The sequence below is a fragment of the Fonsecaea pedrosoi genome (assembly GCF_000835455.1).
Source record: "Fonsecaea pedrosoi CBS 271.37 unplaced genomic scaffold supercont1.7, whole genome shotgun sequence".
NCBI classification, from domain to species: domain Eukaryota; kingdom Fungi; phylum Ascomycota; class Eurotiomycetes; order Chaetothyriales; family Herpotrichiellaceae; genus Fonsecaea; species Fonsecaea pedrosoi.
Genome location: NW_013550609.1, coordinates 2772293 through 2789607, shown reverse-complemented (window position 1 = coordinate 2789607; position 17315 = coordinate 2772293). Strand labels below are relative to the sequence as shown.

At 51.9% G+C, this 17315-nt stretch overlaps 6 protein-coding genes across 6 annotated transcripts; 4 read left to right on the top strand and 2 right to left on the bottom strand.

Annotated features, from left to right (window-relative positions):
- Positions 1-442: 442 nt before the first annotated feature.
- Positions 443-1666, top strand: Z517_11054 (uncharacterized protein; the record flags this gene model as incomplete). The annotated part of the gene is made up of 1 exon (XM_013424662.1): positions 443-1666. One exon carries the CDS (start codon positions 443-445, stop codon positions 1664-1666), a length of 1224 nt encoding a protein of 407 aa, XP_013280116.1.
- A 423-nt stretch (positions 1667-2089) lies between these two features.
- Positions 2090-2952, bottom strand: Z517_11053 (uncharacterized protein; the record flags this gene model as incomplete). The annotated part of the gene is made up of 3 exons (XM_013424661.1): positions 2090-2661; positions 2712-2838; positions 2887-2952. The coding sequence occupies 3 exons, from the start codon at positions 2950-2952 to the stop codon at positions 2090-2092; spliced, it is 765 nt and encodes a 254-aa protein (XP_013280115.1).
- Positions 2953-3893: 941 nt separating this feature from the next.
- Positions 3894-9153, top strand: Z517_11052 (uncharacterized protein; the record flags this gene model as incomplete). Its single annotated transcript, XM_013424660.1, has 4 exons — positions 3894-3958; positions 4013-7266; positions 7324-7364; positions 7459-9153. The coding sequence occupies 4 exons, from the start codon at positions 3894-3896 to the stop codon at positions 9151-9153; spliced, it is 5055 nt and encodes a 1684-aa protein (XP_013280114.1).
- A 991-nt stretch (positions 9154-10144) lies between these two features.
- Positions 10145-11868, top strand: Z517_11051 (uncharacterized protein; the record flags this gene model as incomplete). The annotated part of the gene is made up of 6 exons (XM_013424659.1): positions 10145-10174; positions 10265-10576; positions 10628-11111; positions 11233-11388; positions 11445-11497; positions 11584-11868. The coding sequence occupies 6 exons, from the start codon at positions 10145-10147 to the stop codon at positions 11866-11868; spliced, it is 1320 nt and encodes a 439-aa protein (XP_013280113.1).
- An 881-nt stretch (positions 11869-12749) lies between these two features.
- On the bottom strand, positions 12750-13942 carry Z517_11050 (uncharacterized protein; the record flags this gene model as incomplete). Its single annotated transcript, XM_013424658.1, has 3 exons — positions 12750-12988; positions 13055-13276; positions 13327-13942. 3 exons carry the CDS (start codon positions 13940-13942, stop codon positions 12750-12752), a joined length of 1077 nt encoding a protein of 358 aa, XP_013280112.1.
- Positions 13943-15346: 1404 nt separating this feature from the next.
- On the top strand, positions 15347-17305 carry Z517_11049 (uncharacterized protein; the record flags this gene model as incomplete). Its single annotated transcript, XM_013424657.1, has 1 exon — positions 15347-17305. The coding sequence occupies one exon, from the start codon at positions 15347-15349 to the stop codon at positions 17303-17305; it is 1959 nt and encodes a 652-aa protein (XP_013280111.1).
- Positions 17306-17315: the final 10 nt, after the last annotated feature.

Here is a 17315-nt window from a genome sequence, read left to right as displayed (position 1 = left end):
CGGATATCATGCCACGCTTTGGATTGTCCCTCGGCCCACCATGGTATCAGGCTCGGGGTAAAGTAAGCAGTCACCTAGTCTGGACAAATGAGATCCGGTGCCCGAAGGGGCAAGAGGTCTGCCAGTAACAGACAAGACGTTCTTTTGCAACTTTCGTATATGAAGGGCAATACTCCGGTTATAACGCTGAAGGGATAGTGGTCAACAGAAAGACCGTTGGCAGCGTGCTAGAATGCTGCCTCGGTCACTTGTGGTGGGAACGAGTCGTCAGACGATAACCTGGCACTTCATTACTCGATTAGTACTGTTCGGAGGGCGTCGTCAGCATCACTTCCCCCGCATCGTGAGAGTATTTGTATACGGTTGGTACTCGTAGGATTTTCGTAGTATCTCTCTACAACAATCTGGCTCTTCAGAGTCCCTCCATCGATCTTGTCTGACCATGGCATACACTCATCAAGAATCGCCGGCGGATGCCATTGATCCTAGTTCCCTGTCACCACTTCCATTGCCCGCCGGTATCAGATCTCGTTTTGTCGATACTTCGCCTCACAGCCTCGTCTTCCACATCCTCGAATCGCTGCCAGAGAACCTCCCGCCTTCCGGCCCCAAGCCAAAGCTGATTCTCTTGATTCACGGGTTCCCAGAGCTCGCATACTCGTGGCGCAAAATCCTCCCATTGCTCTCTGCACAAGGCTACCATGCCGTCGCCTTTGACCAGCGAGGATATGGGAGGACTTTCTCCCGCAAACCACTTGAGGCGTCCTCGTTTCGTCCCTTGAACCTCGTCAAGGATACGGTCACGCTAGTGCATGCTCTTGGTTATACCTCCGTTTCCTGCGTCGCAGGGCATGACTTTGGTGCAATGACCGCATACATATGTACCCTCGCCCGACCGGACATGTTCCAGTCCCTGGTGATGATGTCGCATCCCTCGAAAGGGGCTCCTCAGCCTCCTCTTTCCATCTCTCCATCCTATGGCACCACCTCCACGGTACCGCCACCACCGGTCGACATGGAAAAAGATCTCTCCCAACTAGCCCGCCCCAGGAAACATTACAAATGGTACTACTGCACCCCGCCCTCAAACGACGAAATGACCAACCCCACGGGTCCGCCTTTGCATACGTTTCTTCGCGGCTACTTCCACCTAAAGTCTGCGGACTGGGACGTCAACGACCCGCACAAGTTGGACGGATGGACCGCGACGGAACTGGAAAAGATGCCACGGTACTACATCATGGATCTGGAGGACAACATGCGTCAGGCCGTGGCGCGAGACATGGCCCAGGAAGACCCGCAAGTCGTTGCCTCGCGTGCTGCCCGCTGGCTCCCGGACGACGAACTCGCCATCTACGTCCAGGAATGGGGCCGTACCTCGTTCCTAGGTGGTCTGAACTGGTATCGCGTGCAGACGCAGCCAGACATCGCATCGGATATGCAAGCGTGGTCTGGCGCAAAGATTTCCGTCCCGACCGTGTTTGTGGCCGGCAAACAGGATTGGGGCACCTTCCAAGAACCGGGTGCCGTGGAGGCTATGGAGAATGGTCAGAGTGTAAACCAGTCTATGTATCGAGGAACTGTGCTCGTCGATGGAGCCGGGCACTGGGTGAACCAGGAGCAGGCCCAAAGATGTGTGCAAGAGATTTTGCGGTTGGCTAAATGAGGCGCTCCATCCTGCCAGCGGTGCTGATGAGATCTCTTGTACGACGACGACTGCATAGAAGCCCAAGCATAGGACAACTAATATTCTGTTTTGCAGAGAACCCAACCTTGAAACCTGTCTACCACACGGCAAGCAGAACTTAAGCAGGGGTACCATGCGGGTTGCTTTCCCATAACATGCATTATGAATTCTCAGAGAGCTGCCCCCTTATTTCATGATGGATTCCTATGCACACTAACCCCAGACGCCTTCGCTGAATTCGAATGACTGGCTTTGAAAGTGACTATCCCCCTCAAACCTCGAACGGAGATCCTAGCCTCAGTCTTCTTGTCTCGATCACCGCCAGCGGAAATCCGTCGCAAACTCCTGTTGGCAAATTGGAAGCGTGCTAGCACCGGCCCATATCCTAGACGCCACAGTCCTTTACTCCTTGGGTTCTGCCATGTCAGAGTCGACTTGATCTCCCCGAGTCTTGCCTTTAACATGGTTCGCATCGTCATCGTCATCGTCCTCGTAGTTTTCCTCATCTTCGGATTCGTTGTTCAACTCCTGATCCGATTCGCTGCCGTTGGCTGCATCGTCGTCAAAGTCGTCGAAATCATCGAAATCCACGTCTTCCGCGTCACTATCGTTCCAGAAATCATCGTCTATCTTCTCGATGACTGGCATGGTCGTTTCGTGTGTAGGCATGACGAACCCTTCTGGAATGTCCTTCTTTGAGGCTTCAACGTCCTGTCTGACTCTCGCCTTGAATGCTTCCTTATCGTCCCTAAACATGACGCTGGCGTCGACGTTGGCTGGGGAAGATATCTCGGGATCATCGAGCAAAGAAAGAATGGAGATGAGCACCGATTCAACGCGTTGAGCCGGCGACCAGCGTTCACCAGCGCTTTCGCCAGACATGATATCCTCGCCTGGGGCATGAAGAATGGAAATGCATAGTCGGCCGTCGGCATAAATGTTTGGATGCCACAGTGGTTTGGAGAAGCGGAAATCTGTGAACGAGTCAGTCTCGAACGAACTCTGACGGGGCCGATATGCTTACCCGGTGGCTTGTAAGGATAATCTTTGGGGAAGCTCATCTGAGCCTTGAAGTAACCACCATAGTAGAGTGAATCAGGGTTGATGACCATCAAGGCCAGATTCCAGTGGTAGATGTTCTCTTCATCGATCTGGCTAGGTCAGACTTGATGTACGGGAAGATTTGCGCCACATCCAACCTCGATCTGAACCCATTTCTCCTTGGCTAATGCCTTATATTCCTTCATGAGTACAGCTTGAGACATCTTGGGCGAAATTGTTGCGACAGAGGGTGGTGCGCGTAGTGGGGGAGACAAAGACCGAGAGATGGATGTTGGAAGGGGGAAGGAGACTTGGTTGCGGGAAGCGTTTGAGGAGGTAGAATAGCAATAACTCCGGAGTGATTGTCCTCAGGGTGAATAAAAAGTTTGAATGGTGTTTGTTTAACCGCCGCAGGTGATTGTTACCGACAACTATACATTGTTCACAATCTGTTTTGAGAACGAATCTCCAGGGTCTGACGGCCAGAACGAGGTGTGGCAAGTTTCAAGAAGCATACAATAGACTGTACAGCAACAGGATTCGTGAGCGAGGATCAGTCAGAGAGGAAAGGAGCGACTTTCCAATAATTGTCAGAAGAAGCGGTCGAAGTCTTGAGTGAGATGAGATCCAACAATTATATGAGGTGATAAAGCCGTTGACGTGCCAGACTAACAAGAGGTCCGCAGCCGGATGGTCGGCTACCACACTGGGTCACCAGGCTGTCATATTGGGCTTCGGCCGTCCCTATTACCCACTACTCACAGGTACCTGTACCCCGATTGCCCCCGAGAGTGCCCGAGGAAAGTCTCGCGCCTTCCAGCCACTCACCTTCCATCCTCATTTCCCGGCTCGGCCATGCCTAAACATCAATCTTGTAGGAAAGTTTGACCGCAAGTAATAAGTGGCGTCAGAGGCTTGGTAAATGTGTTGACCGCGGAAAGAGGGACCACTTCGACAATAACAACCGAGCATGTCCATTTAGGTCTTCTCTGCCCATGTGATTGAGTTATGGAACTGGCTCTTGTCGTATTTTCATCTGGACGTGCTCTTAATCCTGTCCCTATCAGTATAATCTAGCACTCACTGCTTGTTCAGTCCGAGATGAATTTTGCCATCCCCGCATCAATTGAAGAGTGGTGACTGCTGTGGAAAATCAATTGCGGCAATGTTCGCGCATTGCAGCAACCCGATATGGCGGGTCGACGACTTGTCTCCATGCTTCCAGTCCGAGTATGTGACCTCGCATGTTTTTTCCGGCGTTATGTGCTGATCGAGTTCAAATAGCTATCTCCAGGCTCTCTTCCCTTTGCTGGCATGTACGATATCTCTCTTGCTTCTACTTCACCAATCGCTGTGGCAAAGGACGACTCGATTTCACAACCGGCCTCGAGATCTCCTGGTCGATACTAGCGAGGAGGAGCACGAGTCTAGCGATGAAGACGATGATAGCCTTGCTAGGCTGACGTTACAAAAGACATATTCGCATGGGGGTCATTCAACGAAGGATGTGAACAAACCTACAGGAGAAGTTTTCATGGTCACTTTTGAATTCCTACTGCTATCCGCACAACTTGCCGTAAACGTCGTTGGCGTGTTGAACACATCGCACCGGAAGAGAAGAAGTTGGACATCAGAGACCGCTGTGTGGACATATCTCCTGGTTATCGCTGGGGCACGTCTGGTCTCATCGACAACAAGGTGGCAATCTCCTCTCAAGGGCCTCTGGAATCACAGTTCAACGCTGTACATCGTGCAATGGCTTTGCCAAGTTTGGGTCTTCCGTTCAGTTCTTATTCACCGCCCCGGACAACCTTCTCAGACCTTGACAATCGTCTCCTTTGCCATCACGTGTACGCTTGTCGTGCTTGCACTCACAGCTCGAAAAGGAAACAAAGGTGTTTTATTGGAGTACGAGGATGGCATTGAACCGTCCCGGGAACCTCTCGCCAGCGTCCTGTCTCTGGCAACCTTTACTTGGGTCGACCCCATCGTCTGGAAAGGCTTCAGGAAGACTCTGGAGCTTACTGATGTCTGGAATCTGGCTTTGGAAGACAAGGCAGAGACAGTACTAGCCCAGTTTCGCCAGATTCGAAAAACCCATTCGCTGGCCGTCCAACTACTCCTACACTTCAAGGCCCCGATCTTGATTCAAGGCGCATGGTGCATGCTGGCCAGCGTCTTCATGTTTCTTCCAACTCTCCTTCTGAAAGCCGTTCTGGAATACCTGGAAAACACAGACACAGTTCCCGTTAGTGCGGCGTGGCTGTGGGTCATCCTTCTTTTCGCCACGGGAGCTGTACAGGCTGTCGGCGACGGTCAAGGCTTGTGGATTGGTCGAAAAATCTGCATTCAGTTGCGTGCTATCATTATCGGCGAAATCTACTCAAAGACGTTAAGGCGAAAGGCGGCAGCGGCCGCTGATGTCAAGCCTGAAGAAGAAACTCCTCGAAAGAAAGAAGGCCTCTGGATGAAGATCGGGTCACTGTGTAACGGAAGGGGTCGAAAACAGCAGAATGATGCATCTGACGCCAGCACTAAGAAGACCATCCGAACCCAAGCGAACAACGGCACGATTATCAACTTGATGTCCATCGATTCCTTCAAGGTCGCTGAAGTCTGTGCTTATCTACATTTCCTCTGGGCTGCGGTGCCTGTGCAACTTGTTATGGCTGTGAGCCTGCTATACAAAGTTCTTGGCTACAGCTCTTTCGTTGGCATATTCGTGATGATACTTATTCTGCCGCTCAACCTCTACATCGCACATTCCTTTCAAGCGGCCCAGAAACGAATCATGACAGCTACGGATGGCAGAATCCACGTTACGAATGAAGTTCTCCAAAATATCAGAATCATCAAGTATTTCGCCTGGGAACAGCGTTTCCAGAACAATGTCAACGAGAAAAGACATGTCGAGCTGTCTGCTTTGTGGCGCAAATACGTGTTGTGGGCATCTGCAGCTACCATCTGGAGTGGTGTCCCGATTCTAATCACCTTCGTCTCTTTCCTCATGTATACTCGAGTCGAGAAGCGACCATTGGTGCCGTCAGTCGCGTTCCCAGCCTTGTCAATGTTCTCTCTGCTCCGCATTCCATTGGATCAGCTTGCCGATATGGTGGCTCACGTTCAAGAATCCAAGGTTTCTGTCGATCGAGTTGAACAGTTTCTGGAGGAAGCAGAAACGGAAAAATATGTGCAATTGCGGCAGAGCAGACGAAGAAGTCTACCGGTAACTCGCATTGCGTTGGAAAATGCCACCTTAACTTGGGGAATAACCAATGAAGATGCAAGTGAGGCATTCAGACTCATCGACATGAACGTTGAATTCTCAATAGGCCAACTGAACGTCATTGCAGGACCGACGGGAGCCGGCAAGACCTCCTTGTTGATGGCTCTGCTGGGCGAAATGCAGTTACTCAGTGGTGCTGTCCACATCCCAGGCGGATCTGTACGACAAGATCTACGCCCTGACCCTGTGACGGGGCTGACTGAGAGCGTGGCATATTGCGCACAGCAGGCGTGGCTGGTCAATGCGACAATCAAAGAAAACATTCTCTTTGCTAGTCCCTACGATGAAGATCGCTACAATGAGGTCATCTCAATCTGTGCTCTGGAACGCGATCTAGAGATACTTGATGCTGGTGATCAGACACTTGTCGGCGAGAAGGGGATCACTTTATCAGGAGGTCAAAAACAGAGAATATCGCTCGCCCGAGCAATTTACTCGAATTCAAAGCATATTCTTCTCGATGACTGTCTCAGTGCCGTCGATGCTCACACGGCCAAGCACATCTTCGAAGAAGCTCTCACCGGCAACCTGATGGGTCACCGGACTTGCATCTTGGTCTCGCACAACGTGGCACTCACGGTCCCACTCGCGAGTAGGGTAGTGGTCCTGGACAACGGTAGAATCGTGGCGCAAGGGACACCGCAAGAAATTGTCGAAAGCGGCGCGCTTGGGGACGAACTGTTCAAGTCACGTCCTGTTTCAAGAACCAATTCCCGACCGCCATCTCGTACTCCATCCAACCTGGAAGAGGAACGCTCACATTTATCTGGAAGTCACGCAAACGGTACAGCGACCCCGAACGGAAGGGGTACCAACAGAAGCAAATCAAAGACGAATAAGCCTGAGAAACCATTTATCGATCATCGGCTTGAAGCAAAAGCCACGGGAAGCGTGAAATGGTCAACAGTACAAATGTATCTCAAGGCTATGGGCCCTTGGTATTACTGGATCTTCGCTGCGTGGGGATTCATAGCAACACAACTGGGTTCCGTGGCGACCAATCTGTGGATCAGACAGTGGGCCAACGCCTACCATGTTCGCGGCGCGCATACGACACATGCTGCAACAAATGCCTTTCACCACGTAAAGTCGGTGGGAGCAACGTCGAATTTTGGAGGTTCGTATGTTCAAATGCCGCAAACAGCGCCAACCTACAGCATATCCTGGGCTGTCCAGTCGTTATATGATGTCGACGATGGCTACTACCTTGGGATATATGCTGTAATTGGAGCTCTCTACGTCTTCATTTGCTGTAAGTCCCCTATCCTATTGCTCCCTCGATGCTCATGCAGCTAACAAAACTCTTCAGTCTCCCGAGAAATCATACTGTTCTGGGGATCTCGTCGCGCTGTAAGTTCTCCTATATGAGGCTGGATTGGCCTTCTAAGAGTCACTGGTCCACCGGCTCCTTCAAAAGTGTATGTGCGCTGACGGGTGTTTTCAGTCGTGGTGTCTGCATGAAAGACTGTTGACCAGCATTCTTCGCGCCAAATTCCGCTTTTTCGATTCAACGCCGCTGGGCCAACTCACCAATCGTTTCTCTAAAGACATCCAGGCTCTGGATCAGGAAGTTGCTCCTGTGGCGATTGGCATGCTTCACAGCGCCGCCGCTGTCCTTACAATTGTGGTGCTAATCTCCGTCATCACTCCGGGCTTCTTGATCCCTGGTGTCTTCATCACCATCATGTACGTGTTGACCGGTCTCCTCTACATCCGCTCGTCACGCGACTTGAAACGAATTGAGGCAGTCCAGCGGAGCCCCCTGTTCCAACATTTTGGGGAGACGCTGAGCGGAGTGGTCACCATTCGAGCCTACGGCGACGAGTCGAGATTCATCGAGGACAGCCAATTGAAGGTCAACACACACAACCGCCCGTTCATCTATTTGTGGGCCACTAACAGATGGCTCGCGTTTCGGATTGACATTGCTGGGGCATTGGTTTCTTTCTTCTCCGCAATGTTTGTGGTCCTTAATGCTGGCCGCATCGACCCTGGCGCTGCAGGACTGGCCCTCTCTTATGCCATTACCTTCACCCAAAATGTTCTGTGGTTGGTGCGCCTCTACGCTGCCAATGAACAGAACATGAATGCCGTGGAACGAATACAGGAATATATCAACGTCGACCAAGAAGCACCCGCGAATATCCCAGAGACCAAGCCCGCGGCAAATTGGCCCAGCCATGGCGTTGTCGAGTTCATCGGATATAGCACGAGATACCGCCCGGATCTGGACCCTGTGCTGAAAAACGTGACTTTCAAGATCGAAGCAGGACACAAAGTTGGTATTGTTGGGAGGACAGGCGCAGGCAAGAGTTCACTCGCTCTGGCTTTGTTCAGAGGCTTGGAGGCGGAGGCAGGGAAGATCTTGATCGACGATGTCGACATCGGCCTTATCGGGCTTCAAGACTTGCGTGAAGCCATCACGATCGTCCCCCAGGATCCCACTCTCTTCTCCGGCACGCTAAGGACCAACCTGGACCCGTTTGAACTCTTCACCGATGAAGAAATCTTTACCGCACTGAGGCGAGTGCAGCTCATTTCAGGCGCACATAGCAGCTCGGAGCAATCGGGGGCAACGACGCCACTTGAAGCGTCTAGCCGATCACCAACAGTTCGAGAGGGTTCGAGTCCACCCCCAAGTCATATCTCCTTCTCTGCGAAGGGGACCATGAAATCGGACACCACTCTGGTCCAAGTCGCGATCGACCGGAAGGAAAACAAAAACATTTTCCGAGATTTGTCGTCCCCAGTGGCCGAGTCAGGCTCGAATCTGTCTCAGGGTCAGCGACAACTTTTGTGTCTAGCTCGAGCATTGTTGAAGTCACCCAAGGTGCTGGTGATGGACGAAGCGACAGCATCGATCGACTATGCTACCGATTCGAAGATTCAAGACACACTACGAGAGCTTCAGAACAACACCATTTTGACCATCGCCCATCGATTGCAAACAATCATTGACTACGATCGAGTATTGGTGCTTGACCATGGCGAGGTAGTGGAGTATGCGGATCCCTGGGAGCTGCTACAAAAGGAAGATGGCCATTTCAGAGCCATGTGTGAGACCAGTGGCGACTTCGACTCGCTGCATGAATTGGCAAAGAAAGCGTGGCAGGAAAGGCGGTTGATTGATGATTCTTGACATGCGTGCGAAAATTCCTGTTATGCGTGGTTGGGGTAATATTGAAGCTTTTATGCGATCCACGAATGGGAGGAGCAATTGCTTTTTCGCGAACTGCTTTGAAAGAGGTCATTGGCTTTTTCGATTTGTACATATATCTCTCGTCACTGTATAGTTGGGACTAGACAGTTGCGGTGCCACAAGCGAGACAGTCCAAGTGGCAGCCGTTTTGGGTCCAGCATCGATATCGAGGGGCACGTAGACTGCGAAGAGACAATAAAAGCACATACCAACCTCAACCTCAACTTCATATTCAGAAAGGAAGCCCAGTGCCAGATAAGGCGGTTTGTTTCCTGGATCATGGCTCGCTTACTCCATCACCTCTTCATTCCTTCTCCTCTCTTCTCCAATCTGGCTTCGGCATTGATACTGATCCTTCCTGGTCCACCACGCAGTCTCCAAGCCCGGCAATCGAAGTCCGTCACTCTCCCATTCTCTGGAACGTAGGGACTACCTCATCTGTCATCCTTCTCGGACCTCTCCTCACAACTTTCTCCTCTTGAAGTTGTTTACCTTGCGGGGTCGTTGCTCTTTCATTGGCTCTGTCCAAAGGAGCTCTCTGCTCCTCTGCATTCCGAGATGGGTCATCCAGGGGATCCTTGGTTGTTTCGCCCTTCTTCACCCAGTCGCCTCGAGTCATTCTCCACGCATTTCCTCCATCTTAAGGGACAGGGTCTGTTGGTCTATCTCGGAGACATGATGGTTCGCTGACGAGGCCGTGGTCCAAGGGTCTTACAGGGTACGGCAATCTGCGGCCCATTCGTCTCTCCTCAAGCTACGAAGCAGCCCTCCCCAACCGGGACACGATGATGCACATGCGGAGAAAGAGCTGTCTGCTGGATTTTAAAATGGGAGCTATCGCAGCGGGCAAGATGTTTCTCATTCACCCTTCACGATAACTTGCTACTGCTTTACAAACCAGGACAGTCCAACAACTCACAATCTGGTCAAGATGCCTCCTGTCAACGGCGCGAACGGTACCGTGCGTCTCGCTGAAGACCCATTTCATCATCCCAAGTCTGCGTTTCTTTAGGGGTACCGGTTTAGATGCTAATTCCTGATGACATCTCAGACTCATACCTGGACATCCTTGCCTCAGGCAATGTCCAAGGCGGTATCGTCTCTGAGTAAGGCATTGGACAAGGATCCACAATGGCAAGCATTTGTCGACACCAAAGCCATATTTGAACCTGTGACAATGGGTGTGCAGAGTCTCGGAGGAGACGAGGCTATTCTCGTCACAGTGTCGCCTGGCGCTAAAACCACGACGTCAACTGGGCCTGCTTCCAAAGCAGACTTTGTTCTTCGAGCACAGCCCGAACAATGGGAAAGGTTCTTCGATGCCAATCCTGTTGCTCCCTATACCAGCTTTGTTGGGTTACAGGTAGGAATGGATCTTCCAAAGCGGTTCATGGGCAGTAAGTGACTTGAGTAGGGCATGAATATCGTGCAAGAAGGAGTCGGTGTCGACGGGAGCCAGGTCAAGTATGCTCAGTACTGCCACCTGGCTACCCGTCTTCTCGAACTTCTGCGAGAAGGCCAACATGGACCTTTGAAGGAAGATGAACAACCAGAAACCGACGAAGACCACCTGACAGGCAAGTATATCTACATCAACGCTCCCGTCTGGGGCCGCACAAAGGTCTTTTATGAGACTTCTGGCAATGGATCTCAGCAAATCGTGTTTCTACACACGGCTGGAAGTGATAGTCGGCAATATCACGGTGTGATGAACGATGCGCGCATGCGCGAAAAATGCACCATGTTTGCCTTCGACTTGCCTGCTCACGGTAGGAGTTTTCCGGGTAGCAACCATATTCCGGGAAATCACACGAACAACGAGGATGCCTATGTTGGTACCATCAGGGAAATGGTCAAAGCACTGAAACTGAACAAGCCGATCATCTGTGGTGCTAGCAGTAAGTACCATCCCTGTCTAATCATTTACCACCAAGCTCCGCGGTCACAAAAGCGGACGATGCTAATTGAGATGGTAAAAGACTTTGAGAAGTGACATTGCTGACTCTACTTGTGTTCTAGTGGCGGGTCAGGTTTGTGTAGCTGTCGCCATAAGGGCAGAAGAAGTCGGTGCTGGAGGCACCATTCCTCTCCAGGGCTGCGACTACTTGACCATGGACCGACAGTTTAATGACAAGAGTCCCGTGTGCAACCAAGCACTGTTCAACCCAGACTGGAGTAAGTGAATTGTTAGAGACGATGTCCAGGCTTTCGACATGACTGACACACTCCAGTCTACGGCATGATGGCACCTCAGAGCCCCAGAGTCAACAAGATGCTCATCTGGGTATGGCGATCCCCGACACCACAAGTCAAAGATCCCCTATTCCCCTAACTTCTCTTCCTTACCCTCGTGCTGATCGCTTCTTCCAGCATCTGTACTCGGGTCAAGCTTACGGGATCTTCCATGGGGACTTGGACTTTTACTTTGGCGGTTTCGACGCTCGTGACCGCGTGGCTTCCATCGACGTCAAGAAGTGTCCCATCTATTTCCTCACCGGCGAATACGACTGGTCGACAACACCCGAAATGTCTCAAACCACGGCGAAGAAGATCCCTGGCGCAAACTTCAAGGCCATGAAGGGCTTGGGCCACTTTCCGGCCACAGAAGACCCCCGGAAATTCGTAAGTCTTGATAATCTGTCTGTCGCGTGTTGACTGTGTCTTGGACGGACGGCTTTCGCCTTGTGTTTTTATACTTGCCTACCCCAACTTCGATCCCATTCCGTACCCCTTTCTTCTGTTCAATGCTGTGACCAAGGCACAGGGGAGAGGGGCTAAATTTGCGGTTGATATAGGTGCCGTATCTACTCGACGCGATCGAATGGATCCAGAAAACCCGGTCGTCCTGATCAACCAGTTTCGAATCCGGCACTCGGTCGCGATGCCTTGCGTTGCGTACAGGAGAGACCAGGGTCCAATGAAAGGAAATGTCAGATATATGCGGGACCCTGCACGATTTTTGCCCAGTATCGACTTGATGGAAAGGATGTTCACCGTCGTTGTGGAATCGGCGTTGATCTACAGTTTTTACCCACGCAAACCCAGAACGGAATGGAATGATTGAATGAGTGATACGTTACGATGGGTCGGTCGCCATGACAAAGGACAAAACAGCGAATCTGCCTTTCTCACACGAGGGAACCAGGAACAACTCAAAAAGCAAGCAAGCAAGCAAGCAAAAACGAATCGCTTAATGTACGCGAACACCGAGGTATTTGTACCTGTACGAGGTACTAGCCCCAACAATGGAATGATCAAGCATGTAACAAGGGTACCTAGTACTACCAAGTATAGTAAATGACAACATGACCAGTCTTATCTTCCATAAAAGTACTGCAGTCATGAGTAGAACTGTTCCTGTCCCTGTCGTTCTACTGGCACTAAAGCATTTTTCTTCAGTCCATTGTATTGTGACGTCTTAATGGTATATATGTACATGTTTACACGTATTGGAGCTGTTGGGAGAAAAGACAAGAGCCACGAACCACAGAGTGCCTCGATGCTACCCATTCCATTTTCAGGGATGATAGACTTAGCTAGTAGTCTCTATAAGACCGAACCACTCTCATCTTCGCGGGTGGCTCGGCAGGACCGCCGTCAGGGTTCGTGACCGCCCCAGCGAACCCGAGGTTCGTGTTCCAGGTGTCTGCGGTCGACTTGTCTCTGGTTCCTAGCGCCTGGATCTGAGCCTGGACACTTCGGCACAGCGTCTTCGCGGCGTCGTTGGCTTGACAGACGTTGGTGAGTTGGTCGCAGATTCGGTTGGTGATGATATCTATGAGTAATCGGTTAGTCCGCTCCATAATTGTGCGACGTGACAGACAACAGCATTGTAACATACTTGGATTCAACGCCTCCTGCTGACCCTGAGCACAGAGCGGGTCGATAGGCAAGAAGGTAAATTCAGTGGCGGGCCGGCCACCGAGCCCGCCTTCGAATTTCATGGTTGGCACGCAGAGACCGAAATCAGCTCCGCTCACGGTCGAAGTGTCGGTGGCATTGTCTGTCGTAGCTGGCGCGGCAGTCATGATTGCGACAGCGGCTGTGGTTGTAGAGGCTGCAGCTGTGGAATGTCAGTATTGCTCTTATCCAAGATGCGAAGAGTGGACTGACCAGATGTGTCAACGGCGCCACAAACATTGGCTACTGTAGTTGCGGCAGCCCCCGTGGTGCTGGAGACAGCGGTTGCAGCATTCGACGATCCAGCTGGAGCAGCACTTGTAGCGCCGGTAGCAGACTGTGCAGTGAAGTTGGTGAAGCCATTTTCGGCCAGCAGGTCTGCGACACTCTTGCCGGTGGCGTCCAGCGGAGTCACCCGGGTCGTAGCGGACAAGGCGTTTGCGATATCTGAGCCAACGACTGCTGGATCAATCTGAGGCGTGATACCTCGGAGGACATCTGTAGCGGGAAGAGTAGGGTCATCACAGATGGTAGGAATCGACTGCACGAAGGGGTTGAAATTCTTCTCCGCAGCAACGATGCCAATAGCAGCAGCAATGGCGTCGGCCCCAGTTCCCAGCTCGGCTATGATTTGGTCACCACGCTTGAGCTTGTCACAGGCATTGGTTGCGGCCAATAGATCGCTTATAGCAGCACCAGCAATGGTTTGCGCCACTCCTGGAGCGCCACCTTGAACAGCTGCAATGGCTGGGATCGGAATTTGTTCTTGATTAAAACGGGCCTGCGCCACGGCAAGCAGTGTAGCAATGGCAACTGCTTTGAAGACCATTGTGAAAGGAAGGTTGGGACAGACGTTAAATGCAAGTAAAGATCGTGCTGCGAGTCCGAATCGTTGAAAGAGAGACTAGCTCGCGAAAGAAACGAATGTACCGGCCAGCGGTTGATGATGCAGGAACAGTGAAATGAGAATTGTTTGACCACAATGAGAAAGAAGAATCAAACCGAGGAGACTCACCTTGGTTTATATTGCCCTTTTGCTGAAGCCATGCTTTCCAGCAGGTCGTGCTCGCCCTAGCCGAGACCAACTCCACAGGATCTGGGAGGGAGACTCAACTTGAGATGTAGTCAACATTCTGAAGGCGAGTGCGTCGAGGATAACCAGATAAAAATCCGCCAAGATGGGAGGAAGCGTTGGACGGCCAACTTGGCGTTGCACGAGGTACAAAGCGCTGACAAGTGGAATGATTTAGTTATTCGATTGAGTTGCTTCGTCGCTTCAGAAAGAAGTCGAAAGGCTGAGGGTATTATTGGTAAATTGGACGCGGATCACCGACCAAGGCGGCGGTTTTTGGTGCCGTCAACTTGAGGCAAACATTGTGTGGACTTCGGTTTCAAGCGGCCCACGAGGCTGACCCTAGTTCAGGGGTTGAGACATATTGGTCTCTCCGCTTTTGTATCGAGACTGAAGCGACTCCCACGTGGATGAACCCAAGATCCGGACCACGTATACGCTTGAGTAATCGATCGATATCAAAAACAAGGAGTAAATATCTGAGTGCTTTGCGGTCACCCCTGACTTCCGAGCTCGAGAGAGGTCCCCCTGTCAAGGTCGGCAAAATACCGATCGGAACGCTGACCCTCGCGAGTAGGAAAGGTCTCAGGCTGACTATCCTGAAAAGGACTCGGTTATGTCCTCGAAACAACGATATTCGGAGAGCTTTTGAGGAGAAGGTCCACGACAGAATAGTGAGGCAAAGACCGCCCTGGTGGTTTGAGTGGGAAATGTGTGAAAAACACAAGTAGTTGGGGAGGGATCAAAAACCCACCTGGAGCCCTTACATCACCAGCTCTTCCGATGGCATCCTCCTTGTACAGAAGCAGGAAGGGAAGCTCTCATTCCTTATCGGACTGATTATTGACCAGGTTGAGGTGAGATGTTGGAGGAGCCAGAGGCTCCAACCGCAGTCACAAGTATCCAGGCACGTGCCAGGCTGCCGGCGAAGCACAGATCATGTGACTGTGTCAATGCGTTACGTCATTCCCGTGACTGTCTGGACTCGTCCTTGTCATGCGATTTGGCGCGTCGCATTTCAAAAGTCAAACGATCCCCATTGCTTTAACGACACATGGCTCAATCCAATCCCGTAGATGGCGCATTTTGGTCGTCGCTCTTCTATCCCTGATTGCTCCCTTACCTTCCTCTACCAATCGCACTCAACCATCTGCTGCAACCATGACAGATTGGGCCAAGTTGAAGGTCGCCGACCTCAAGGAGGAGTGCAAGTCGCGTGATATCCCTCTGACAGGCCTCAAATTAAAACAACAATACATCGACAAGCTCGAAGAGTACGAGGCGCAGAATTCCAATCAATCGGTTGAGGCTGAGGGTGAGCAAGAGACTGAGGATGTCGAGGAACAACCTGTGCCGCAGGCAAACGAAAACGATGCGGCCAGCCACGTTATTGACCCAGCCGCGAATGACACCCAAAACGATGAAGCGCGCGAGGATGTTAGCGGAAAAGAACACCCTGCCTCTGGAGGGGAGCAAGCCGGAGCAGACATTCCTTCGGCAGCCCAAGCAGAGGATAGTCAGACCAAAGCTCTGAGCAAGCCCGAGGAACAGCCTACCCCAGAGGTTGCCACACAGCCTGATGAGGAAGCGAAAAGGGACGAACCAGAGAAACTAGCAACAGACACTACCGAAGAGATCAAGCAAGCGCCTGGGGCTCCTGTACAGAGTGAAGACGCAGGCGCCGGCGCAGGAGAGCCTGCAAAGGATGAAGCCAAAATAATCGAGCAAAGTGTCACAGAGAAAACACCTACTTTGCTCGCTACCCCACCCGCAACAGAAAATCTATCAGACTCCAATACTACCAACTCCTCGCAACTGAATTCCAAAGATGTTGCAGAAGACGAGAGGAAGCGGAGAAAAAGAAGCGCCACACCCGTCCCCTCGACACAGGATGTGGCTCGTAAGAGGGCGAGGTTGGCAGAAGATATACAGGAGTCGAGGGCAGAAGATGTCCCTGATCAAGGAGAAGCGGGCATAGGAGAGAGGAAAGATGCCCCGGGAGAGGCTATGGATGGAGAGCCTGTTGAGGTTGTCGTCGAAACATCTGGTGATGGAGAACTCCCCACGAAACCCCTTTCCGAGCAGCAGGGCACCACTGCAAGAGAACCCCGGGTCCACGATGAAAGAGCGTCTGCTTCTCCTCCCAGATCAACGACTTCAGCAGAAGACCGCGACGTCCCACCCGCCATCCACCCAGCAACATCGTCCATCTACATTCGCAACTTCAAACGACCCCTACATATCCCTTCGCTCCGCGCCCATGTTGTATCAATAGCAAAATCGCGTTCCTCTGATGACACCGATCCAATCACTACATTCTACCTCGACAGTATTCGCACCCATGCATTTGTGACGTTCACCTCTGTGGCAGCCGCCTCGCGAGTCCGTTCTGCGATGCATGGATCACGCTTTCCGGATGAACCTCTCCGCGAACCACTCTTTGTTGACTATGTTCCTCCAAGTAAGGTGCAAACATGGATTGACCAAGAGACTGGCAGTGGTTTTGGTCGAGGAGGCAATGGTCGTCGCTTTGAAATAGCTTACGAGGAAGGCGAAAGTGGAATCGAGGCAGTTTTCCAGGAGATCGATACTAGCAAGCCTCGCCCACCGCCCTTCGACCAGAGTCGCGGGTCCCGCGCTCCGTTTGACAGGCAGCAGTCAGACTCGGTCTCCGCAGGTGTCCATCCAGACCGTGAGACTTTGATCCCTCGAAGCAATCAAAGCCGGGACCGCCAGCGCGGGCCTCCAGGTGGCAGCCAAAACGCGGCCTCAAACAATGGCACGGGCTTCAAAGCGCTCGACGAACTCTTCGAGTCCACTTCCACCAAACCGAAACTATACTATAAACCGGTACCTTCGTCGGTGGCGGATGAGCGCTTAGACATGTTCGGCACCCTACGCTCCGGTTGGGAGGAGATGGGACGGAGTGGCGATGAGGGCATGAAGAGGTACTCTTTTGAGCGGGACAAGGATAGAGAAGAGTGGGTTGACAAAGGACCCGAGTTTGGATTCGGGCGCAAGGGCCAGGCTAGGTTGGATGGAGTACGAGGAGGTGGAAGAGGAAGGGGAGGAGGATATCGAGGTAGAGGCATGGACTCGTGGAGGGGAGGTGGAAGGTGACACGCTTTTG